This window comes from Polypterus senegalus, chromosome 18 (assembly GCF_016835505.1).
Source record: "Polypterus senegalus isolate Bchr_013 chromosome 18, ASM1683550v1, whole genome shotgun sequence".
Taxonomy (NCBI): domain Eukaryota; kingdom Metazoa; phylum Chordata; class Cladistia; order Polypteriformes; family Polypteridae; genus Polypterus; species Polypterus senegalus.
Window position 1 is genome coordinate 27808786 of NC_053171.1, and position 27655 is coordinate 27836440.

At 43.5% G+C, this 27655-nt stretch overlaps 1 protein-coding gene across 4 annotated transcripts in view; it reads right to left on the bottom strand.

Annotated features, from left to right (window-relative positions):
• Positions 1-27655, bottom strand: part of wdr25 (WD repeat domain 25) — a 179276-nt gene that overhangs the window by 16236 nt on the left and 135385 nt on the right. For all 4 annotated transcript variants that reach the window (XM_039742195.1, XM_039742194.1, XM_039742196.1 and 1 more), the window contains exon 4: positions 1109-1239. In XM_039742195.1, the coding sequence (XP_039598129.1) occupies positions 1109-1239 (131 nt within the window). The remainder of the gene's footprint in view (positions 1-1108; positions 1240-27655) is intronic.

The window sequence follows — 27655 nt, forward strand, 5'->3', positions numbered from 1 at the left end:
GTGCCTTGCCACAATTCTGTCTCTGAGCTCTTCAGGCAGTTCCTTTGACCTCATGATTCTCATTTGCTCTGACATGCATTGTGAGCTGTAAGGTCTTGTATAGGCAGGTGTGTGGCTTTCCTAATCAAGTCCAATCAGTATAATCAAACACAGCTGGACTCAAATGAAGGTGATCTCAAGGATGATCAGAAGAAATGGAAAGCACCGGAGTTAAATATATGAGTGTCACAGCAAAGAGTCTGAATACTTAGGACCATGTGATATTTCAGTTTTTCTTTTTAATAAATCTGTAACAATTTCAAAAATTCTTTTTTTGTCTGTCAATATGGGGTGCTGTGTGTACAATAATGAGGAAAAAAATTAATTTAAATGATTTTAGCAAATGGCTGCAATATAACAAAGAGTGAAGAATTGAAGGGGGTCTGAATACTTTCTGTACCCACTGTAAGTTAGGGAGGCAACATTTAGCAGCAAAGCCAGCTGTGAGACTCTGGGCACGTCTCTGCCAGCGGTGCCCAGGCACAGTGGGTAAGAGTTGCACGTCACTTTTAGTACGACTACTACAGGGGCTGTACTGCCCGATGGAAATGCTGCCGAACACGTCTTATAGAAGAACTTCTGTCAGTCTTGGATGTTTATGAGCTGGAAAGGAGGAGACCATAAAAACGTAGAGCAAGACATTGTGTCACCTCATAAAATGCAAGTTAAATTTGTCCTAAATGTAAAGGGTTTTCTATTTGTAGATTATTACTTATCAAAGATCTGTTTTCACTTTGACATTAAAGAGTCTTTCCAGTTGGACAGTGCCAAAAAAAGCGAAATAAAACCTTTCATGATTCAATGCTATAAAACATCCATCATCCATCATCCAACCCACTATATCTTAACTACTGGGTTACGGGGGTCTGCTGGAGCCAAACCCAGCCAACACAGGGCACAAGGCAGGAAACAAACCCCGGGCAGGGTGCCAGCCCACCGCAAGTGCTGTAAAACAAAGGGGTCTGAAGACTTCTGTTCGAAGTGTAAGGTGGCAGTCGTACTCCACCCACAGGAGGCTCTGCGAGTGCCAATAAGAACACTTAACACCCCAAAAAGTGCAGACTGATACCTTGCCAATGCGGGTGTCCCACGCTTTCACCTCTGGGCTGAATCCTCCACATACAAAGATATTATGATCTCCAGGTAAAAAAGACAGACAAGTGATTTTAAACTCATTTCTCAGTTTTCCCAGCTGCTGTCCTATGTTAGAAAAAGAAAAAAAAAAGGTTTCAACATTAAGTGAAAAGATATCAACTGGCAGCTTTTCTAGCAAAGGTACAATAAACGTCACACTCCCGCCAGACCGTTGCAGGTGACACATTTTCAGAAGACTAAAAAGGAACATCTGTGACCAAGCAAGGGAATACGAGGTTACCTTCTGTGACTACAATCACAGTCAGCCTTGACGGCCCCCTGTCCCCGACCCTCATGGCACTCTTGTAATTCACTTTTAATTCTTCGCTCTATAAAGTGACCCTAAAGTCTGACCTTACCTGTCCATCACAGATGCAGCACACCCAATTAATCCTCCTTCTGGTTATAAACAGTCGTGTTAAATTAGCCAAATGGCCATACGTACACACATGCGTGTTGTGGACACGGCCCTCAATCAAGCCAGGAGTGCACCTCATAATCCCCTCACAGAGGAACCCCACCTGCCGCTGGTTCTGCCAGTCCGCCTGCCACTCCGTTTCTCCCACAGGTCATCAAGTAGAGTTTCCTCATTTCTCAGACGCCAGTCCTACCTTTGTCATAACTTACACACAGGACATCTCATCTGCTGCTCACTTCACACTCCACATTCTCCACCAGGAGCCACGGTGTCACTTGCAGATATGTCCCCAAAATACCTTTGTATCTGGTCCCCGTGGTAAATTCAATATTAAATAACGGGCTTCTCGCCAGTCTAAAAATCGTATTTACTGCATTTCTTGTACAAAGTGTCCGGCCGTCTGCAGAGCGGAAGCAGGGGGGCGGCTAGTAGACCATTTGAGGGAGTCGTTCAAATCAAAGACCTCACCAAGCCTGTTGTAGATCCCTTGATAGCCCATTGAGCCTCCTGTTTGTGTTCCTTCACATTGCTTCAGTGACACGTTTCAAAGAAAAGCAGAAGTCCATCCTCACACTTTTCTCCAGGTCTCAATGACAGACTAACTTTTAATCTCACCTTTCATCGAATGGCAGCTTTTTTTTTTTTAGATAGATAGATAGAAAGGCACTATATGATTGATAGATACTGTAGATAGATAGATTGTAAGGCACTATATGATAGATGGATAGATAGATACTTCATTAATCCCAAGGTGAAATTCACATAATCCAGCATCATACTGATACAAAAACAGTATTAAATTAAAGAGTAATAAAAATGCATGTAAAAGCAGACAATAACTTTGAGTAATGTTAGCATTTACTCCCCGGGTGGAATTGAAGAGTCGCATAGTGGGGGGGGAGAACGATTACCCCTGGAGGATACACAAACGTAGCACCAGCTCCGATTCACCAGTTAAAAGGCTTCACAGTACTGGGCAGAAACCTGTGCCAGACAGAGCAAACTGCACAAGCGGAACGTTGGCAGTAAATGCAGAGAGTTCAGATACTTCATCACAGATGCTGGAACAAAGGCTGCAGGCTTCTTTTGGAAGGAAAGAGTTTCAGTGTTCGAAAAATACAATCCCAGTCGGCAAAGGTCCAAACTGTGCTGTAATCTGTCATGCGAGGTACGGACAGAAAGCGGTGGTTTACAGGCTCAGCAAAATGCATTTTACTGCACAAAGGCAAGCTAACCAGCGTCCATTTGAACTTACAAAACAAAGCAACCCCGTCCATAGATGAGCGCTTTTGAAGGAGTGTATGATAGAAGCCCTCATGATGCGTAAAGCTCTCATAAGTGGACTCGTGTTACTCTTGTCTTATTCTCTTTGCATTGGCCTCCAGTCGAATTGAGGATACAATCTAACTGGTTAGGCTCCTCAATGCATTGTGGATCTCCTGCCCCATTACACCACTAGTCGAGCCCTGAGGTCCTGCCAACAAGGCCTTCTTTCTGAAGGGATCGACATTTCGGTCTGTGGCTCGGTCTTCCTCCAGCACTCAGATCGGTGCCATCGGTTCACCAGTTTAAGCCCAGCTTAAGACTTGCCTTCTTAGACAAGCTTTTGGGCAGTTTTTGTTAGTATATTTTTACTTTATTTTATTTTTTATTCTAACTTCTTTGTTCTTTTATTTTATTGTACAGGCTGTCTGAGAAAAGCGCTTTATAAATAAATTTTACTTACTTACAAATATACCAAGACATGAATGGGCAAGGCCTTAGCTTATGTCATAACGGTGGAAATCTGAATGTACAAAAACGTGCGTGTGTCCTTCACTGTCAGGTGTTACTAGCCAGATATCGCACCAGACGCTCAACACTGGGGTACCGAGGGAATGGGCGTACCCGTCCTATCTTCATATCCCGAGGGCATGGGAGAGAAGGGGGGCGCGCCGATGTTATGAGTGCCATAGTACCGGTCATCTGTGGAGGCATTGTCCATACAGCGTGACGGAGGACGCCCGTAGGTGGCATCGCAACAATGTCTCCGCACCCTTTTCTGCTTTGTCTATTGCAGGACCGAACTGTGGATGGAAAAATGTCGGCGCCCTGCCGTGGAGGAAGACCTGCCCTCGTGGGACGGGCTGCTTCACCCTACGGGCTTCAGCTGAGGGAGGGGCAGTGTGGTGGACGGCTGGAGGTCCTGCCCAGCCGGGACGCCTGGAAAGACCGGGAGAGGAGCAATACATTGCCCAGGCCACGAGAGGGTAACCGCCCTGGTCTGCGTGGGGACCACGGGAGCAGAGCTTGGTCACCACCAGGGGGCACCTGGACAATTATGGAGCCCTGGAAGGCAGCACTTCTGCCGCTCCAGGAAGTGCTGCCGGAAAAAGATCAGGAGGCACCTGGAGCACATCCGGGTGACATATAAAAGAGACCACCTCACTCCACTTGGGAGCTGGGGTCAGGTGGAAGAGGACGGAGCTTGCCTGGGAGGAGTTGGATGTGGTAGAGAGAAGAAAAAGGAAGTCTAAGGGACTGTTATGAGTGACTGATGCACTGTTGTGGTGTTGTGCAGGTGCTTAGCAATACGACGCGTGTATTTTAGGACATTCTGTGTCTGCCTGTTTGTGTCCAGGTCTGAATATTTCCACAATAGGAAACATCCGCTCAGATTGAAGCTCTCACTGAACGTCACACAGTCCTTAAGAAGGAAGTTTGTTGGCAAATCTGAAGCAGAGAGTGAAGCTGAATCAATGCGGAGCAAATCCCTTGGCATGACAGACATTCCCTTTAGGAATTTCGGTAATTTCTTTGTACTGGTCACAAAAACGGACATTCTGATACACAAAATATTTCCATTTGGACTGGTGATTTGTGTCCACTGTTGTTGGGACAGGCACTGGCCTTGTCACCTTCAACTGGACTAAGCAGATATGAAAATGTTGTATGATATACGAGGGGAAGTCAAAAAGTAAAGGGATTTTTTAAATTTCTCTTTTCAGAGTTTGGTAGCACTGCTCGTATCCAGCGCTGAATGAGTGTAGTCGCCAACACTTCTATACAACGTGTAACTCTTATTCCCGCGTTATTCGTTGGAGTGTAGCAGACCGTTATCATGACAGCTCCATTGTCGATCTGCACCAAGGAGGAAATGAGGGCAGTGATTCGCTTTTTGTTTGCGGAAGATGTTAAACCTGCGGCCCGTTATCGTGGCGAGGGAGATGGATTTTTACAGCAAATCGTTACTGTAGATGAAACTTGGGTTCATCATCACGAACCGGAAAGTAAGGCAGCAAGCGTGGTTTGGAAACTAAAGGAAGCGCTAAGAGGAAGAAGATTTGCAAGTGATGAAGAAGTCATTGATGCAACCGCAAAACTTTTTTTCCGACGGAATCAAAAAACTTGTGAAACGTTATGTAGATAACGTTAGGTTATGTAGAAAAATAAGGTATGTTTCATATTTCTGTCATTAGAATAAATGCCCCTTTTCTCAAATGTCCCTTTACTTTTTGACTTCCCCTCGTATAAGCAGTCAATAAATGAATATATGAAAGACCTACCTTATTATAAACTAGCTGTCCTCCATAGCAGTAATGAAACAGGACAAACTTTAAAAAAAAAATAATCATTTTTATTGAGAAGAATTTATATTGATAGCTTTCGTATCTGAGGCCCTCTTCATATATAATATTTTTGGTTTTGCTATCATGGGTGAGAATGTAGCTGTGATCTCTTTGCCATAAAATGTAAACAGTTGGCAAGGTATCTCTGAAGGTAGGTGTGCTGCAGCGTCAAATGTTGGCACGGTATGGGATTGTGTTCAGCTCTTGACGGGAGAGCGTCACCCAAGTGGGGAGAAGAGCATGGGCTGTGATATCTCTGCCAAAAACGTCAAACGTTACTTTTTAACAATCTCTAGATGATAATGTCTGCTGAACAGACAACTAAGTGGAGGCAAGGTACGCTCTAACAAGTGGCTAGAGGTAGAGTGACTCGAAAGGAGGATGGCATGTGAGTCTGGAGAGCCCTGCCTGGCACCCTCTACCCTCAGCCCGCAGCCTCTCTCTCAGATTCGTGCTACCACAACCAAACAATGATACATAGGGTGATGAGAGAAGTCGCAAAATCAAGTAGTTCTCTTGTGAAAAGCGGACAGACAGATAGACAGACGTACATTGGATTTTATATTTATTTATATATATATACCTGTATATATATTGATGGCCGGCCAGTCATCCCGGCCAATACCCCCAGGCCCCCAGATGGAGCCCTCCCTGCAGCGTGGAGGTGCCCCGAATGCCAGCAGGGAATCATGGACAGTGGAGTTTTTATCCACAGTCCTGCTGGATACCACGGGGGCCACTAGAAGGTGCTGCAGGGAGGAACAAGGATTATATTCCCTATAACCCGGAAGTACGTCCTAGTCACATGGACAGAGGAAATTATGTGCTTCTGGGTTGAAGAAAAGGAGCTTTTATCGGACCCGGAAGTGTTCCCAGTCACATGGACAAAGAGAGAGAAACACTTCCTGGTCAAGGACTATAAAAGATTGTGGGAGATTCCAGACGGACGAGCTGAGTCAGGTGGCAGGGGACAACGCGTCTGGAAGAGAGAAGGATTTGTAGTATTGTGATTATTGAGTATTGTTATTATTTATGAGTATAGTGGATTGGAGGGTGCTTTGTGCACATTATTACTTTAATAAAGTCAATTATTGAAGTTTTATCTGGTGTCTGGTCTGAGGGCTCAAGGGGACGACAGCACCCCCTATCTGTCACAATATATATATATATAATATAGATAGATCGATAAGTGCGCATGTACACTGCCTGCCAGTCTGGACACAGCTAGAAATGTTCATGTTTTTGATAGGCCAGCGTGAGATGTTTCCTGAGAAAGCCGCTTCATTTTGGCCATTCCTGAACCCAGAACTGAACTTTAGGAATGCCAGGACTTTGCAATCCAAGTGAGCAGAATAAGAGGTGCCAACGGTGCTAATGACATTACAAAAGCTTCTCAAATAAACAGTTAGCCTAAAAATGACTAAATAATAAACTAAGAAAGCAGATAATAAGGACACTGAAGGGATTGCTGCTGAAGATGGGGCTTTGCAGCCATATGTGACTAAATTTAAATGTAATCACTAATGCACACTAGGAATGTCTTGGCTGTATTTTCAAATCAATTTCACGGTATCTCTGCGGTGGGCTGGCGCCCTTCCCGGGGTTTGTTCCTGCCTTGCGCCCTGTGCTGGCTGGGATTGGCTCCAGCAGACCCCCGTGACCCTGTGTTAGGGTAGAATGACTGACTGACTGACTTAACGGTATCTTGATTAAAAGAAGTTATCGATTTCTATCAAAAACGTAAACATTTCCGGGTGTGTCCAGACTTTTGCGGTGTATTTCTGTGCACAGTACATCTTAAATGGTGCTCTCTCTGCTCACTAGTGTGTTCTTCTGCATGCTGCCTTCTGTTTGAACCGTCCCACACGTGTTGTTCTGGTTTGTAAACGGACGTGTAGTATGTGAGTGTAAAGTGTCGCGCCACAGTAGCACACTACTGAACACTGCGCCTCACCGCTCAGAGCCCTGCCTTTGAACCCCAGCCCAGCCGCAGCCTTTTCTGTTCACTTCAAGTTAAATGGCAGCTCAGCGTTAGGCCAATAAGACCGACTGTGATGTCTGAAAGCCTGGCACCCCCTCCAGGGCTGCTCGTGCCATTCCCCCAGTGCCCCAGAGATCGCTTGTGCAGCTTTATAGGAGTAAGTGGGTTAAGTATGTGGATAAACTAATTCAATATTCTCTCTCTCTCTTGCTTCTTCTTCTTCTTCTTCTTTTTCTGTAACTCGTATTGTAACGCCTGTAATCTCCTGTGGATGTAACTCAATATTTGCTTGTGCTGTTGTCGACAGGCACTGCACCACTTGAAACATCTCTGTGAAGTGCTCTGAGGATCTGCTACAAATGGAACGATATAAAAAGGAATTGGGGATTGTTTGGTTAACAATAATGAATGCCGGGACTCATCTGCTTTCATTTCTCTCGTTCAAACGACTGGGATAGAAAACTTGGCGATGGCTCTGCACCAGCTTACGGAGCTGCCTGGTGTATTATGAAACAATCTGTATTTCATAGTAAAGCTCATTATGTAACACAAAGAGAAAGAAGGATTCTTACAAAGCCTTTGACACACAATAAAGCGGAGGACGCTGAATGAAAGGGTGGCAATGAATAGCAACAGTACATTCAAACAAACAGAACAACTTTTCTTTAAAGTCCAGTGGGCATTAAAAATAAGACGGGATTCGCTTCACAGGTAAGCGTGACTTCACCGGCCTGAGTGACCAAAATCAACCATTAGGCCAGGAACACAAGCAGGAACTAGCTTAGTTTAACCCGAGTTTTTTAAAAGATCCCCCAGACCCTGAAAGAAGAAATGAAGTGCGTGCGTGTCCAAAGCACAAATTACTTGAACGTTAACGGGAATAACAGAGCAGTCCATAAGGCTGAAACGTTTCCCTGGATTGACAAGAAGCTTTGCCATTTGGAGCTTTATGGTCAGGCTGCAGATTTTTATCTGTGGGCCCAACTGACATGCCAGGATGTAAAGCAGCCTCACAAACCTGCTGTGGAGCTTGAGAGGTGAGCAGTAAAGTGTAGTGAGTGCAACGGCCATTAGCAAGGTGCTCCAAATGAAAAGGTAGAGCCAGGCCTGTGCCAGCTTTGTTCAAGTCCTCAGGTGTACAGCACAAAGAGATTCCCAGCATCCCCCTCAGTAAGTAGGTCACCAGCATTAGCTGACCTGCCCTCAGGATATATGGAGTGACCACGTCAGCACACCCTGCTGCCAACAACTAGCAGCGGGTCACCAGAGAACACCCACAATGCCAGGCTGCCCATTCTTTGTTCTGCAAAACAACATCACATAATCTCCATGATAGAGAGTCTCACCTACCGCCATACACGTACTGAAGAGAAGATACGCCTCTCAGATCAGCCTGTAGGGCATCAAAGCTTAAAAAACGACAGCAGTGAGAGTGTTACTACTCCACAGCTAACAATAATTCAAAACTTCTGTCCATCACCTCCATGCAGTTTCTATTTTAAAGTTAACAACTTTAAACAGCATGGATTGTTGGCTACTTCACAAAGTAGGGAAATTCTTGGCAAGATCTCACTGGCTAAATGTGCCATCTTATGTTCGCAAAACTGGAGTGAAGTTTTATTTATTTATTTTGGTGTTGAAATAAAAAGACAAACTCGTAAAGTTACTGTGATGGGGTGTCCGGTGATCAAGGGATCGCTGGAGGAGCAGGACAGAGCGTCCACAAGGGCACAGTCAGGTCTAGAAGTGTTTGGGCAGTCACACCGTTTTCATATTTTCGGCTCTGTACGCCACCACAATGGATTTGAAACAAAGCAATCATTATGTGATTAAAGTGTAGACTCTCAGCTTTAATTCAAGGGGCTTAACAAAAATTTTGTATGAGCTGTTTATAAAAGACGGCCATTTCTATAAATGGTCTCAAAAGTATTTGGACAAACTAACATAATCATAAATATAACGATCATTTTCAGTATTTGGTGGAATATCCTTTACGGTCAATGACGTCCTGAAGTCTGAGCTCACAGCCTTCTCAAGTGCTGGGTTTCCACTCCAGTGATGCTTTGCCAGGCCTTTACTGCAGTGGTGTGCTGGGGAGGCAGCATAAAGAAGAGGGACGCCTCACGCCTGGACAAACTGGTGAGGAAGGCAGGCTCTATTGTAGGCACAGAACTGGACAGTTTGACATCCGTGGCAGAGTGACAGGTGCTGAGCAGGCTCCTGTCAATCATGGAGAATCCACTGCATCCACTGAACAGGATCATCTCCAGACAGAGGAGCAGCTTCAGCCACAGACTGCTGTCATCGTCCTGCTCCACTGACAGACTGAGGAGATCGTTCCTCCAACACGCTATACGACTCTTCAGCTGCACCGAGGGGGGTAAACGTTAACATTATACAAAATTATTGTCTGTCTGTTATACCTTCATTGTTATCACTCTTTCATTTAATATTGTTCTTTATCAGTATGCAGCTGCTGGAGTATGTGAATTTCCCCTTAGGATTAATAAAGTATCTATCTATTGTCGCAGATAACGCTCTTGTCCACCTCTTGAACCCTCAGGTACCAGTCCAGACACCAGATAAAAGTCCAAGACTTCTTTATTAAATAACAATAATGTGCACAAAGCACCCTCCACTCCACACTACTCATAAACTAAATCAACACAACAATACTACTCTCTCCTCCTCGCCCAGACACTTCGCCACCCTACCTCCCAGCTCAGCTCAGTCTCAGGGCTTTCCCACAATCCTTTTATACACCCTGACCTGGAGGTGTTCCTGCCCAATCAGTCCACAGTTCCTTATTCCTTCCGGGTCAGGGTAAACAGTCCTTTTCTTCAACCCAGGAGCACGTCGTTCCTTCCTATCACGTGACCGTGACGTACTCCCGGGTTATAGGGCACATAAGAGCCCACGAGCCCCCCTACAGCAACTCCCGGTGGCCCCCAAGGTATCCAGCAGGGCTGTGTATAAACACTACATAGTCCATGAGGCCCTGCTGGAACTCGGGGCACGATCCTGTGGTCGGGACAGCTCCTCCTGGTGACCTGGGGGTGAGGGCCGGAGAAAGAAGCCGGCAGTCCTCCACACTATCTATCTATACTGCAGTGGTCTTCAGGTGCTGCTTGTTCGTTGGACTTTCTGCCTTCAGTTTTGTCTTCAGCAGGTGAAATGCAAGTCCAGTTGGGTTGAGGTCAGTTGATTGACTTGGCCATTGACGAATACTCCACTTCTTTGTGTTGAAAAGCACTTGGTTTGCTGTCACAGTAAGTTTTGTCTCATTGTCCATCTGTACTGTGAAGTGTTGTCCTATCAGTTCTACAGCATTTGGTTGAATCTGAGCAGACAGTGTAGCCCCCTGGACACTTCAGAATTCAGCCTGCTACTTCTGTCAGCGGTCGTATCATCAATGAACACCAGTGACTGACTTCCATTGGCAGCCATGTATGATCAGGCCATAATATGGCCTCCACCGTGTTTCACAGATGATGTGGTATTCATCAGATCATGAGCCGTTTCTTCTCTCCATACTCTTCTCTTTCCAACATTATGGTATGTATTGATCTTAGTTTCCTTTGTCTAAAGAAAATTGTTCCAGAACTGGACAGACTTTTAAAAATGTTTTCTGGGAAATTCTAATCAGTCCTTCCTATGCGTGAGGTTAACCAGTGGTTTGCACCTTGTGGTAGACCCTCTGTCTTTATTTTCATGAAGTCTTCTCTTGATTGTAGACTTTTGCAATGTGGCCTTTTATAAACAATTGTTCAGGAAAGTAACACACAAACAGACGACTCACACACTTGAGGGCTTTGCATAAACACAGCGTGCACGTTGCATTTGTGTGTAAATAAACTACGATGTCTTGGCAACGCTCACGTGTTGACGTGCTCTTTGTTGGCGTACCAAAAACACGCTCTGAAGCACAGCTGGAAGTGTATGAGCACACGGAGGAGCAGCAGCATGGTTTATGTAACTGAGCGCTGAAAAGTTATAGTGCCTTACATTATATGGTAATATTTTAAAATCACACGTAATAAGAATAAAAGTAACACGCTACTGCAGCAGTGAGGGTTTAAAAATCAAGGAAGCGACGGAGCTCCAAGTCAAGGGGTTTAACAAAAATATCATATGAGCTGTTTACAAAAGACAGCCATTTCTATACATGGTATCCATATTTTCAGGAGCTCAGAAATATTTGGACAAACTAACATAATCAGCACAGAATAAAACTGGCCTGTAGGTGAAAATATATGCAGACCCCGTCTTGATGTGTTAAACGTTTAACTGACTACAAAACACTTTAACCTGTAGAAAAAATAAACGCCATGTCCCTACTTGAAACACAAGAGTTTACAGGTTAATACTTACTAATGTTTCCGTAATTTAGAAATAAGATCCATCCATCCATTATTCAACCCGCTATATCCTAACTACAGGGTCACGGGGGGTCTGCTGGAGCCAATCCCAGCCAACACAGGGTGCAAGGCAGAAAACAAACCCCGGGCGGGGCGCCAGCCCACCGCAGTAGAAATAAGATGCCTCTCATAATTGTTTGTATTGACTCACAGGGTGGTCATTCAGTATTGGACCACATTGGTTGTGTTAGCCCCTTCGGCTGGTATTATGCAGGAGCAAATTAGTAAATTAGTTTTCCATCCCCAACTGCCACAAAGCCAAAGAATTTCCAGACGACACTGCTGCTGCCCTCTGTCAGTTAAGTGTGCTAATGAAGACCCCAAATGCCGCTGAAGCCACCATCTTTTGAAAACCTGTGAGCGGATGGAAATGGAGCTGCAACTCCAGCCATGCTGTTATAATATTAATTTAATGTCACTATCTCTGCGCACACTGTTATACAGGCAGACCAAGTATGGTACACAGGGGCTCAGCATTTAGAATTGCCAACCAAGCATTGGATTAGATAGCCAAAGACAACTGGAGGATTGTATAGTCAGCCTAAAAGACAGAAGAGTATACTTCTGTCCTCTGTCAGCACAAAATCTTCTTTCCTTGTGGGGAGAATGAGAACTGCAAGTAGGCATTGTGCCATTCCTGTATTTTTGGAGGTGGAGTTGAGCCTTTCCTGTCCTTGTTTGGAGACCAGAGAGGACCAGCACGTGGAGGAGACCAGTATATAAGGATGGACCTACTGCCAATACACTTTGAAGCTGTCGGACGGAAGATTATGTCATCCGTCTGGAAAATCCTCTCAGCGTGGTAACGAAAAATGGCAGACTGCGTAGATCAAGACTCCCACCTTGATAAAGTCTGTCATAAGCTTCCCGTTTGTAACCGCGTAAAGCCGTCAGTAAAGTAAGCTAAAGTATATCGTTTTCTCATGTGATTTTTGTACCGCCGTAATCATGATGAGAGGGATATCGCCTTTTTTGTCATTTTTCTATAGGTTACTTAACATGCCGCAATTTCAAAAGAACACGAGTGAACTGTCAAAAGCCTGAGCAAACCAAAAGTGCATTCATAATACAGGCTGCAGAATCAATCCCATGAAACAAGTAGATTGATGTCCTCTTAAAATGTTATAGTTTGACAAACCTAGTTGTTATACTAATGGACATTACTTACACAGTGCTGGCTGATTCGTTTCTGTAGCCCTGCTAACGGCACATCTTTGCAAGTCGCATCATTAGTTTTTGCCTCGCACTTTGAGCTGAGCTGAGCCACATGAACATCTGAACAATATATGGAGGTTTTTCTCACTCTCTCATTTAAATTCATGGCACTACATATTAAAATGAACACAAGTCACACCATCAAGGCTTCAGAGCTACGGTCATTATGGGAAGGAAATGCCAGAACAAATGCCCTTGAAAAAGCAGCAACATTTTCTTGCTTAGTTATGTTAAGCCAAGCAGGATGTTTAACTAATTGCTGCAGATTCCATAATCCCGTGATGAAATTCAAGCCCTGGCCCACTAGTCCATTTAGAAGGTTTTCCTTGAGGCTAAATTGTTCTGAGAGTGACATACCCATGAGGTACAAGGCCAAAGTGCAAAAGAACAGGGACTTGTTTTTTTCAAGGAACTCAAGAGTCTTATTAAACTTGCCTCTAACAGCGAGAAGGTCCTTTCTGCAGAACCACAAGTCCAGGGGGTGGAGCTGGATCAGGTCCAACGTCTAGCATACTGGAATCAGAGCTTAACCATTTGATGTGAAGAGGAGCGCCTTTACATCGATGAGGTTGTATTTTCATTGTGCAGAGACATTTAGTACAAAGCAGTCTTAGAAAAGAAAAAATTAAATAAGTGAGTGTCGTCAATAATGGAGGCACACTGTGGATTTTTCACAGCAAGGCATAGCAGGTGTTGGATCAGGTCCGACTCCACCCTTTGGATTTATGGTTCTGCACGCAGTAGCTGACTCCAGCAAGTGTGCCACATTTTCTGAAAACCACTCGTGTGTGTGTGTGGAAAACAAGGGGGTCAAGTGGACAGGATAACTGGACGTTTCATTTTAAAGAGGTACTCGTTACTGAACATTGTTCCCCATGGAAGTGGCCGTCCAGTACCAATGCAGTAGTTGACTATTTCGCCAGCAGCCAACTCAAGTAGCGCTCACTGCCACGAGCCAAAGCAGCAGGAAGAGCCGACCAAGAGCTCACCGTCAACAGAAAGAGACTCTAGAAATGAAAAAGGAGGCAGTGTGTAACAGAAGGGGGTAAAGGAGAGCTTATTTGTGGTCTTCGAGAGTAGGGTGACTGGGTACGCCTCTTGCCGCAGTTTTGTTTTGTTTGCTTTCTTTTTATCGTGTTCAGTCTTACGGTGATTCTGTTTTCCTTTTTATACTCTTTATTACGTCAGCCTTAATACAATGTCTTAAATCCCATACACAGCACTTCCTACCTCCTTCCCTTCTACATCTGTAACCTCAGGAAGTTAGACAGAGAAAAGAAGCAGGCAGGAGTTGATTTACAGATTTAATTATGTATTATTGGTTAAATGCCCAAAAATATGAAGGAAGCAAAGTACAATGTGAATGTTGATAAACTATACCCTTAAAGCCTAAGCAGCAGTGCATCTTGGTCCATAGGCGGCTCTCGGCTTATCTTCCGTCTAGTTTGCTTTGCTACTGCGTGACCGTCGACTAGACTATTGAAAGAGGCCACGTGCCTGAGAGTCGTCTTCATTATGGTCTTGTCTTCATGGCCAGAGGGCGAGAGAAAGAGGTAAAAGCAAAGTGACCGACTTTATACCATTCTTATCACGCACCAGGGGCAAATGGAGTGTCATGGTGCAGAATGTCTTCCGATTCAAAACCAGTCCTAAACGGCCATACTTCAGACCAGTAGAATTAGTTTACCTGTCCCTTCCTGGCCAGTTACCAATGAATGCGCTCGCGTACAACTCGTCCCCCAGTTGCTTTGTTTAGGCAGCGGCTTGTAGCCCATGTGAGTCCAAACACAGTCACCCTTGCCAGGCTGGTCTGAGACATGTGCCACCCCCTCCACCATAAACGTCACATCCTGAGTCCATCCTGTTGACTGGGTTAGGTAAACATCAAAGCACCGCAGTTCTCATGAATAAAGTAAAATGTGCCTCCTGAAGCACAAGCTATGCTTTGTGTAGCTCATAAATAAAGGCATACAAAATATTTATCAACTTGGGTGCTAGATATCACTCCACCGCATCCCTAAATGCTTCTCTCAAGTATTTTTTTATTGATAAATACACCCATTGTTGTGTGTCTTGGCCTCCTAACGTCATTCTGGTTCTGGGAGGTCAATGTCAGGGTCTGTTACATTACACTGTGTGCACAATTATTACGCAAGTTGTATTTTTGAGGATTAATTTTAATATGGAACAAACACAGTGCTATCAGTCAATCCAAAATGTTAATAAACCTGAAACCTGAATGTTTCACAACGGAAATGTGAGTGTGAACATCATCAGGGGAATACATATGTGCGCACAATTATTAGGCAACTATTAGTGTGCAGATTTATTATGCAACTAAAGGAAAAATGAAACTTTTCCCATCTCACTTGTTTATTTTCATCTGTTATAGTGAGAATAATAAACAAACACCTCAAAATTTACAAATAAACATCTCTGACATTTTAAAAAAAATAAACCAATCAATCAATGACCAATATAGCCACCCTTCTTTCCAATAAGTCATAAGCCTTTCCATTCATGGAGTCTGTCAGTTTCTTGATCTGTTGACGATCAGCTTTTTGTGGAGCAGTGACTACAGCCTCCCAGAGACTCTTCAGAGAGGTGTATTGTTTTTCTCCCCGTAAATCTAGCGTTTAAGAAGTGCCCACAAGTTCTCGATAGGGTTTAGGTCAGATGAGGAAGGGGGGCCATGTCATTATTCCTTCATCTTTAAGGCCTTTACTGGCTGGCCACGCAGTGGAGAACTTCGATGCAAGTGATGGAGCATTGGCCTGCATAAAAATCATGGTCTTTTTCCTGTATCACTGTTTGAAGAAAGTGTCTTGAAAAACTGGCAGTAGGTTTGGGAGTTGATTTTGAGTTCATCTTCAATGCAAAATGGTCCAACTAGCTCATCTTTAAAAATACCAGCTCATACCAGTACCCCACCTCCACGTTGGAGTGGAGCTCTGTGCCCATTACTGATCCACAGGTCCATCCATCTGGTCCATCAAGAGTCACTCTCATCTCATCGGTCCATAAAACCTTTGAAAAAAATCTGTCTTCAGATATTTCTTGGCCCAGTTTTGACGTTTCAACTTATGTTTCTTGTTCAGTGGTGGTTGGGTTTCAGCCCTCCTTACCTTGGCCATGTCTTTGAGCACTGAACACCTTGTACTTCTGGGCACTCCAGGTAGGTTGCAGCTCTGGAATATGAAAGTACTGGAGGATAATGGGTTCCTGGTAGCTTCACGTTTGATTCTTCTCAAATCTTTGGCAGCTAATTTGCGTCTTGTGTTCTCAACACGTTTCTTGCGACCCTGTTGACTATTTGCAACAAAATGTTTGATGGTTCTGTGATCACACACCAATATCTTAGCAATTCCAAAAGTGCTGCATCCCTCTGAAAGACTTTTTACAATTTTTGACTTTTCAGAGTCAGTTAAATCTCTTTTTTGGCCCATTTTGCCCGAGGAAAACTAGCTGCCTAATAATTCTGCACACCTTGATATAGGGTGTTGATCTCCTTAGGCCACACCCTCCCTCATTACACAAATACACATCACCTGACGTGCTTAAATCCAATAAGCATTCAAGTTAATACAGCTTGGAGTTGGAATATACGCATTAAAAATGATGATATGGTCAAAATACTCACTTGCCTAATAATTGTGCACACAGTGTATATCAAAATAAATTTCCTATTGGGACTAATAAAGTTTACCAAATCTGATCTAAAATTAAATATCAGATAAATCTACATCAATACGAAGGGCAGTCTGCTATCACAATGAAAAATTTAGAGTTAACTCTCCATTGTCGGGACGCTTGCTGTCAGAGCAGGAAACAAATACGAAGCCACTCGGTCACAATGGTGAAGCTGGGAGAACGTTCTCGTCTAGTCTCTCGCCGCGGGTTACCAGAGTTGACAAGCCTGCACCGTCTCTGCCTGGCTCATTTAATTCACTTGCTTGCCACACTGAGAAGTGCATCTGCTGGCACTAAACTGACAGCTCAGCTGGAATCATCCGGCAAATTTGTTTTTGACCCGCCCAATAACAGCTACAGTATGTACAAGTGGCTGGCCTAATGGACGAATGAAAAAGGTCAAGCTGAGCTGTCACTCATGTCGAGTCTCCCTCCGCTAGAGGGCTTGGCAGACAAACTGCTAATTTTATTTGAAACAACTGATCATTTCTCTATAGGGCACTATCTGCTTGGGTGGAACGGCGAGATGTGATAAACCAACATAAGGCAATTACCACTGCAGTCACTAGCAGTCTGATAAGATCAGCCACTGTGCTTTCTCTGGTCCTGTTCAGCCAACATACATCGGACTGCCAATGCAACTCGGAGTCCTGCCACGTGCAAAAGTTCGCTGACGACACTCCTATCGTAGGCTGCATCAGGAGTGGGCAGGAGCAGGAGTACAGGAACCTAATCAAGGACTTTGTTAAATGGTGCAACTCAAACCACTTACACCTGAACACCAGCAAAACCAAGGAGATGGTGGTGGATTTTAGGAGGAACAGGCCCCTCATGGACCCCGTGATCATCAGAGGCGACTGTGTGCAGAGGGTGCAGACCTATAAATACCTGGGAGTGCAGCTGGATGACAAATTGGACTGGACTGCCAATACTGAGGCTCTGTGTAAGAGAGGAGAGAGCTGACTATACTTCCTTAGAAGGTTGGCATCCTTCAACATCTGCAGTAAGATGCTGCAGATGTTCTACCAGACGGTTGTGGCAAGCGCCCTCTTCTACGTGATGGTGTGCTGGGGAGGCAGCATAAAGAAGAGGGACGCCTCACACCTGGAGAAACTGGTGAGGAAGGCAGGCTCTATTGTAGACACGGAGCTGGACAGTTTGACATCTGTGGCAGAGCGACGGGCGCTGAGCAGGCACCAGTCAATCATGGAGAATCCACTGCATGCACTGAACAGAATCATCTCCAGACAGAGGAGCAGCTTCAGCCACAGACTGCTGTCACCGTCCTGCTCCACTGACAGACTGAGGAGATCGTTCCTCCAACACACTCTTCAATTCCACCCGAGGGGTAAACGTTAACACTACACAAAGTTGTTGACTAATACACCTGCCTCGCACTCTCCACCTTGAATTTTTAAGTTGCAGTGCATTTTTGTCACTCTTTAATTTTATTTTTTTTTTTGTATCAGTATGCTGCTGCTGGAGTATGTGAATTTCCCCTTGGGATTAATAAAGTATCTATCTATCTATCTATCTATCTATCTATCAAACACGGTGTCCTCCAAAGAAATTGGCCGTGCGTGTGAAGATATGGACCACTGAGTGGTATCCTAGTGGTATGAGTTGCTCCACTGGTCTACTTTTTTAAATTCCTTGTAAAGGAGTGATCTGCTTTATTAAAAGGATAAGTGTCTGTTCGGTTGCTATGTCTCTGTCATTCAAAAACATTTTTAGTAATAAAATGCATTGCATTTGCCATTCCAGCAGGTGATGCATCACATACATTAATACTGTATTTACAAACCCCATACCAAAAGGCATGTAACAGAGACACACATACAGCAGGCAAAATAAGTACTGAACACGTCAACATTTTCAGTAAATATATTCCTAATGGGGCTATTGACATGAAATTTTCACCAGATGTCGGTAACAACCCAAGTAATCCACACATACAAAGAAATCAAAACAAATAAGTCCCTAAATTATCTGTAATAAAGTGTATGTTGCACGGTGCACTGCAAATGTTAGCACTGAGGTCTACGCTGGTCACTTAGATGTCTTATTAGGGAGCAGAGCTAGCATAAAATAAAGTAATATAACAAACTAGAGCTCACTGAAGAGACACCATGAGGAACAGCCAGCAAGAGCAAAGTGCTGAATATGATGCATCGGTCAGGACTTCAAAGAACTAACAAGAAAGAAAAGGTGCACACGGCATGACAGTCTAGTGCACTCAGAGACTTGCTTACCTGGTTTGAAACTTCGAACATTTATACATTTTCTAGTCATAATAACAGTGATAAAAGAATGCAATTATGTGTACTATTAACGTAGATAAAATATTTTTTAATACCACTTTACAGTATCGTGTGTTATATTAAATTGGTTTCTTGGACAGCAGATTCCAATTCTAGTGATGAAAGACATCGCGCGTCATTATTAGTTGCTGGACGTGGAATGTCTGAAGTACAATGATGGAGATGTAAAATCTGTGCTGAAGCCTTAAACTAAAATCTGAACATGGCAGACAGCGAGCGAATCATCGTGGTCTGCTTTGCCAGACAAATTCTACCACCAGAGAAATGCTGAATTCTCACAGCCATGAGGTTGGTTTTAGTGTAACAGAAATACTCAGCACACGTTAGTGCCAGGTGGCATGGTGGTACAACTGCTGCCTTGCTGCAGTTCACATCCCGGGTCCTCCCTGAGCAGAGTCTGCATGTTCTCCCCGTGCCTGCATAGATTTACTCCAACTATTTAAAGACATGCAGTGCAGGTGAACTGGCGACGCCAAAGTGGCACTAGTGTGTGTTTGGTGGGTGTGTGTGTGGTCGCCCCGTCCAGGGTTTATTCCTGCCTTGCACCCTATGCAAGCTAGGAGAGGCTCCAGCTCCCCCCCACAACCCCGGTCTGGATTTAACGGGTTGGAAAAATGACATGACGTGACCGTTAGTCCCTGTAGCATGAAGTGTCACAGAGTCATCACTTGTACATTTCTACATAAGTTAGGTTTCTTGGATTTTTTTTCTTGTTTTGTTACATTTACAGACTGCAGCTGAACTTGTGATGCCAGGCCAGCATTTGTACAAACACCAACTCTTTTAGCCGCCACGCTTTCAGAATGAGGGGCACTCGCAATACTCTGGAAATCTGAAGCTGTACTGAGAAGTCATAAGGCTGTCGTGTGATCCTCGTTCTGCTGCCTCAAACTACCTTACAATGTCTGCTCTGTGTGTTGTGACCTGTGTGCTCGCTTTACAGGGCTCAATGTATAGACCTGATTTTACATGCTAACTGAATCAAACAAATACTTAAACTCTGAAAAATGATACATTTTAATGATACCGTTCAATATGCAGAAATCACATTGTGCCTGTACCTAATTGTCTCTTTTAATCATGTCATTTTTTTCCAGACATATCAAGTCAATGCACAAATTACTAATATTTTCAAATTAGTCTCACTGCACACTATGATATTCTGGCCCCAGATCTACCTTTTCTACTTTATAAAGTCACACAGTTTCATTCAGGTAAATAGGAAAGTTAACACGTTCATTTTTGCAATTGATGTGGTGTTTTTAACGCATTAAAAAATACTGTGACATCCAGGATGGACAACAAGGCAAACACCTCAGGCTATGCTTTGGTCAGGGTGTCATTTTCAGGTACCGTATTTTTCGCTCCATAAGACGCACCTGATCATAAGACACACCTAGGTTTAGAGGAAGATTAGAAAAGACACTTTCCTGTCTACCGAAGGACACACTGTTGAGCACAAACCAGCCATGATGTTGAAGAAATTACAGTATTTTTCGCTCCTTAAGACACACCTGATCATAAGACGCACCCAGGTTTAGAGGAGGAAAACAAGAAAAAAAAATATTCTGAACCAAATGGTGTACTAATATATTTAATAAAATATAGCAGAATAATATTTCAACCATGTAAAGTCAACGGCGGCATTAAGAGCCATCATCACTGTCATTACCAAATGAGAAGAGACTTTAAGGTTCAAGCACTCTTCTAGTTTTCTGGAAATGCCAAGAACTCCTCTGCGCTAGTGTCAGAATTTATGAAGCTCAGTTGCTCACAATCACATTGCAGGAGAGCACGTACCTATCACATGGCATAAGCTGTCCAAAGCCACCAGGGGACAAAGCACGTTTGGACCAATGCTCCCTGAAGTTATATCGCCAGTGTAGTCCCATCTCTATTTGTAATGCCACAAAGCCCTTTATCTCGTCTTTTGTTGTGGGTTTCCACTTTGAAAAACAAGAATGCTGTGCAAACGCAGCCCGCGATTCAAAAAATTGCTCTGCATACCTGTTTGTCTCGTCTGACAGTAGCTGAAAGGCAGCCTCAGGAAAGAACAGCCTGAAGTAGTCCAGCGGCTGATAATCTGTCGAGTCCAACAGCAAGCCATGCTGTCTTGTGAAGTCCAGTATCCAGTTTGGCTCCCACGGATCAATGTCTGGGTATTCCTCCCACACGAACCTTGCCGTAGGTGCATCGGCTGTGCAATTGTGCTCAGCTGGGGCGGCATCAGCTGGTGTCCGATCAGTTGATGCCAGTTCCTCAGTCTGTTGTTCGATCTCCTGATCACTCTCAACAAAATCAGATTCTGAAAAATCAGAGTCCCGACTCAGCGATAATGCGTAAAACATCGTCTGCTGAGTATTTTGATTTCTGCACTTGCTTCACTCCCTCGTGAGAGGTCGATGCCATCTTGCACACACGTAAGGATTAGATGCCGAGTCAATGAGTCTAACTTTCCTCCAAGCAGAGAGGGAATGCCTGTAACGTAACAGTGAATTTTGTCACCATTAACAGCTGATTGTCGCCCTCTACTCCTGGATGTCAACTTTTGTCAGGTAATGCACATCATGATCTGTGACGCAATATTTGCTCCATAAGACAAAATATGGTCTTTTTTTTTAACATTATGAAACAATACTACAAAAAAAGTGTGTACCTAAAGAATTACATACACATCCAATACTGCAATTAGATACTACCTTTAAAAATTTCATAAAAAAGTTTAAAAATTTGTATTACATAGTTCGATACGATACACCACATGTCAATACATAGCACTGGTATTCACGTTTTTGATTTCTACATTCTGCTTATGGCAGTCCTGATACAACAGAGAAAAACTGCCAAGGTAAAAATTCTCTTTTTTGTTTTTTTCATTTCATGTTTCTGTAAGAAGACCAGATCAATGTCACATCACATAAATGCTAAATAAGTTATCTTTGAGAGGCATTAAAACTAAAATAAGTCTCTAGAACTTCTGTAGTTAACTCACCAGTTTGCCAGGTAGCCTACTTACAGTGCTGACTGCCCTGTTATAAATGACAAAATTCTATGAAATAGAAGTGTAATGATTACTCCTACCCATGATTCAAGTTTGCAGTATCTTCACTATGTTATGCAACGAACACGACATAACCATCCAAGTAATGCACGGAGTCAGTTTTTAGCAAGACAGTGGCTATGGAGATCTTTTTTAGTGTGCCAGGAGTAAAGTTGTATGTACAGCACTGTGTAACCCAAAGATCCCAAGGCACACGACGATTCTACCAACCAACATAGTATCTCTTAGATTTCCTAACATTTCAAAAAGGGCGAGACAGAGGGAGGCAAAAAAAAAAAGCAGCTTGCCACTTGCTCTGCGAAACTCACTAGCGAACACGCACCTAGTCAGATGGTCCTCCAACACATCTCCTGGCTGCTAAAGTGCTCTCTAAGTGCTTTGTCTGCAAATTGGAAGTCACAGAGCTGTTTTTATGCCGGCTTCTCCAGGTAGTCTGTCCTCCTCGGATACATCTCGAGAACCTGAAGAGCGTGTCTCTCTCAGGTCAGGACCCAGGGGCACTACACTGTTACTTCCATGGTGCACCAGTTGTGTAGAGTATAATTATCAACTCGTAGACGGTGATGAACCATAGAGGACAGCATTTATGGCGCTATAAGAAGCAAGCAAGTGTTAATGCATGTCCATTTAAAATATCAGTTCTGACATGTCTGTGTCTCATATGCAATGCTAATTTGACAATTAATACACCGGCCTTGTTTTTTTATTGCCTTCTTTTCAACTTGCCTTTTTAGGAAGGCATTCAAATTCAGGCTGTACTTGCTCAAGTAGCATTTTGTTAAAATTTTAGGTTTAGGGTCATTGTTTAAATAATGCCATTATTATTATTATTATTATTATTATTTGTAATTCCTCTGTGTTGATTCTACTTTAACTTTGTGGTTCAGTGTGTATTTACTTCATGATTTATGTATGCACTTTATAATTACATGTTTTAATCGTGATTAGTGATATACTACTTTTGGCCTTTCAAAAGGGCCAACTAATAGCACAGCAGTCAAGACTCACTACGCGGTGCCAAAGAACATCGGTACACTTGGAGTAAATTTAACCTCACGAAAGCTTTCATTTTATTTCACTTCATTGCAACTCCCTTAAAGTTTACCGCTCTAATAAACTACAGCAATGTCTTTGTAAACTACAGCTAACTGTAACCATCATACATTATTAGGCATACCCTGTCATGCACACCACATACAATAATAAAGCCATAAACTGTCCAAATGGCTTCTCACATACTGAGGTACGATTTCCAGTTGTGCCTGTTTGGTGGATGTTTATGTGATAAAGTGATTTACATGTTGTCTCACAAATTAGTGAGATATCTCATACATCACCATCACTTAAACTTGAAACACCATGTTTCATTGTGAATTTCCCCTTGGGATTAATAAAGTATCTATCTATCTATCTATCTTAACTTGAAAATTCACCTTCTTCTTCCTAGCATTATTTCCATGCGATTGCAGGGTCCGCTTGTCTGTAACATTTCCTCCATAACTTGAAAATCCACCAAACAGATGCAATTACAAATCATCCAAAAGTCCACAATGTTATTATAAACCGGGCTAAAAGGAAACCACGTCAAAACGTGTCCAACTGCTTATCCATCAAAGTCTATGTACGCAAAGCATTTTGGGATCGCCAGTCCTTCCTTAGAGCTTGATATTCCAAAGTAAAATAAATTCTGGAGTTGACCATCCAGCCTTTAGGCCCAGTTCATAATAAGGGTGATCATTTTTAATCAGTCTATGCAAGTTCTAAGAAAACTGGTGTTGGCCTGCAAAGATGGGACTCTGGCAAGCCTTCGTACCCCTTGTGATTTGGTTCTGCATCTTCGTATCTACAGCCATTAAGAAAGACTAGCAGTGAATAACCAGGGGGGCCTGCATGGAATTCCCCAGCTTCACACGTTCATTACATTTTATTTACTTTAAATTACAGATTATTACAACAAATGCAGACTGGCACGGTGATTAAGAATGAACAGAAGAGGCAACAGAAGAGCCAGAAGCTCACTAACAACTGTGGTAGGTGGATGGATTATTTTAGAAAGGAAATATTTTATCTGTGCGGCACAAAGCTTTTGTGTAGCCATTTTTTTCCACTGTCCCTCCTTTACTCTTTCTCTCCAGATATGTTTATTAACGTCCAAGAAGAGTAAACCATGCATAAAGTACCATATGTAGTGAAATGCTTAGTTGCTCAACTCCAATGACCGTGTCTTTAAGAAGAATATAAAGGGACAGTACCAATAATCCATAACTTTATAAAATTTCAAAAATCATTAGTAGAATTATAAATATGCAATAAACAATAAATAACTAATCAAAGTACCCAGTGTTGCTCAGGTATACACATAGAATGGGTTAAGGTTTGTGTGTTTTTTAAATGGTGACCCTGTTGGTATTGCTAGCTGTCCCATCCATCATCCACACTACCTTTCTGTCAGTGCCTCTGGTCTCGTGAGCCCTCCGTGAAAGTGCATGATGCTGCTTTGTAGATCACAGTACATAGAAGCAGCACGTGGTATTGCCAGGTTAAGTAATGTTAAGCTCTGGACATTTTGTCTGTTCGTCTGGCTTCAGTCAGTTCAGATGTTTCACTTGCTCCAAGCCAGCAGGTTGCACTGGTGTGCATACTGGGAACAGGGAAAAAAAAAAACAAAACCCACTAGGACCCCCCAGGGTCAAAATTTTGAGTTCATATAGTCAAAGAGAGCAATTATGGAAAATGTGCTGCAGATCAATCAAAGATTGTAAAATTGTAAAGGGAACAGAGAGACAAACATTCTGTTTTTCATTAATATATAGATAAATAACTTAATAACTTAAAAACATAATATAATAGAGCTAACAATAGGGCAGCATGTAGTGGTAAACACTTTTCTTATTCAAGATGCAGATGGACTGCAGACAGAAGCTCTTCTTCAGTTCTCTGAACTGGACTTTAGACAATGGTAGCATTTCCCTGACCGTGGCTAAGGGCGAAGGCCATTGTTGCGAAGGCAGGTATTTCTGCTCATTTTCTTTTCCCTGGTCCAACATCACTTAATACAGATGCCCTGGAATTTAGAGAGTGCACCCCCAGTGATAGTTCAGTTGACCACATCATTCCCTGTACAGACTTGTGGTCCTACTGCGTGCAGTTTACAAAACCAGTAATACTTTCTTATCAAAGTACTTTCAATGGTGGATGTGTAGAAGTCCTTCAGTATCTGAGAGGGCAACCTGAGGTCGCTGGGGCATCTGAGGTGGTAAAGATGTCACTGTGCCTTTTTCACCAAGGTCTTGATATACTTAGACCAGGCCAGGTCCTCTATGATGTCACACTCCAATTATAGTATTAGGATATGGTGTTGGTGGGTGTTAGTCTGGAGGCCCAGGAAGATATCTTAAGATATCTTTGAGAGAGTGGTCAGTCCACCATAATGGACAGAAAAAGAAATTCAGGTCCAGAATTTCAGAAAGGAACACCTTTAAGGGAGGGAAACAAACTCTCCTTTTTCCAGGAGGCAACGTATTGAATGTCTCTTAAAATTTCTAAAAGAAGATATCACATGTGCATGGACAATAACCTCAGAGATGGTTGGCTGGCAGTTTGTTACATTCTTAAAGCAACACAGCAGCATGACGTTGGAAAGACCTGAATACTTCACTGTTAAACATTCCTGTTACATAAAGCCTTTCCTGTACTTTTAGGCAGATATTTCTGGATCCACACTGAACACACCAGAGAATACAGTGTAAAAGGCCAAAACCATTGCAGGGGATCATTTACAAATTATGCCTTTTGGGTACATGTGGTCTTACGGCATCTGCTCTTTTGGGCACCCAAAGGACATGGAACAACAATGACAGATGGTGTATGCAGTCAGAGTCCACAGATTCTGGGCTTCATTTCTTCCCTGGCTATATGTTCATGGCAGAAGCCTCTGAGCTGCAAGACCATCTTCAAAAATGAATTATATATATATATATATATATATATATATATATATATATATATATACAGGCAGTCTCCTGGTTACAAACGAGATAGGGACTGTAGGTTTGTACTTAAGTTGAATTTGTATGTAAGTCGGAGCAGGTACATTATTTTATTAAATGCTGTTGTTGACTGACTGTAACCAAACGCTCTGCCAATGAATGATGGAGTTTCACCTCTCTCTGATCTTTTTATTTTTTCTACTTTATTTTCAATGGTAATGGTTTTTCTCTTCTTTACTGTATCACCAGCACTTAAATCAGATTTGTGTTTCAGAGATATTGTTGAAGGGTGAAGACAGAAGGTTAAGATGAGCGCTTCTGCACAGCACTGTACACGCTATCACAGCAGGAAGGCACCCGTCACCAACACATCTGATGTACTGACAAAAGACAACTTCCTGTTATGTGCGTAACAGTACAAGCAGGCTTGCTATTGAGAATGAATGGGGGCAGCAAGGGGTGGTTCACCACCTGCACAGCACACAGTCACCTCTACTACAGTATGCTGCCTGCAGCGTCTGGCCACCAAGAACAAACACGGTGCGGCCAAAGGTGGATAGTGAATCACCCACCACCGTCCTCATTCAACAGGCAGCCACCTGAGGCACACTACAATGCTATCCGCTGCCGCCCCGTTCCCCCTCAATGGCCTCTGTTCAGCCACAACCGGGTAACCGCTTGCAGCATCACCAGCCGCCGACCAAGAATGAACTGGGCAGCCATGTGTGGTGGGCAGGCAGTGAAACGTCCACCCCCCTGCTCCATTCAGCCTGCATCCAGTCAGGAGCAGTAGCTGCGGCGGCATGGTGGGCGGGCAGCGAACCGCCCCATCAAGCCTCCGTCCTGCACACGAGCAATAGCTGTGGCTGTAGCTGTGGCCCCGGTGACTATGAACCATGGGTCACCGCTTGCCGTCAGGAACCGCTGCACAAGCAGCAAAATCGCCCCCCTCCAGCCTCCGTCCAGCATCCGCATATATACATACATGGAGATGCCACGAATACTAGGAGGGAATTATGGACAATGGAGTTTTTATCCACAGCCCTGCTGGATACCACAAGGGCCACTAGATGGAGCTGCAGGGAGACGCGACGAGTACAACCCGGAAGTGCGTCCTAGTCACATGGACAAAGGGAATTACGTGCTTCCGGGTTGAAGAAGAAGGAGTTTTCATCTGACCCGGAAGTGCTAGGAAGTCACATGAACAGAGGTTCAGAAGCACTTCCAGGTCATGGACTATAAAAGGACTGTGGGAGATTCCAGATGTCGAGCTGAGCTGGGTGGAAGGGTGGCAACGCATCTGGGAGTGGAGGATTATTGATTATTGGTTAATGAGTATTGTGGAGAGGAGGGTGCTTTGTGCAATATATTTCTTTAATAAAGTCAACATTTGGACTTTTATCTGGTGTCTGGCGTCTGGTCTGAAGGTTCAAGGGGATGGCAGCGCCCCCTATATATATATATATATATATATATATATATATATATATATATATATATATATATATATATATATATATATATATTGTGAACTTTGCCCGGACACAGACAGGCGGACATCTTGTTTCAAACCACCACACGTTTATTTACACTATTTACAATATTAATTTGGTCACAAGGACCCAGTTCAATGGTCACTCAGACCTAACCACGTGCACAAACAAACCCCAAACAGTCACAATCCTGGCCACAATGCCTTGTCTTCGGGCCGCCTCCACAGTTCCTCTTGCCTCGGTCCTTCTTCCACCCAACTCTAGCCTTGAATGAATGGAGACGGCCCC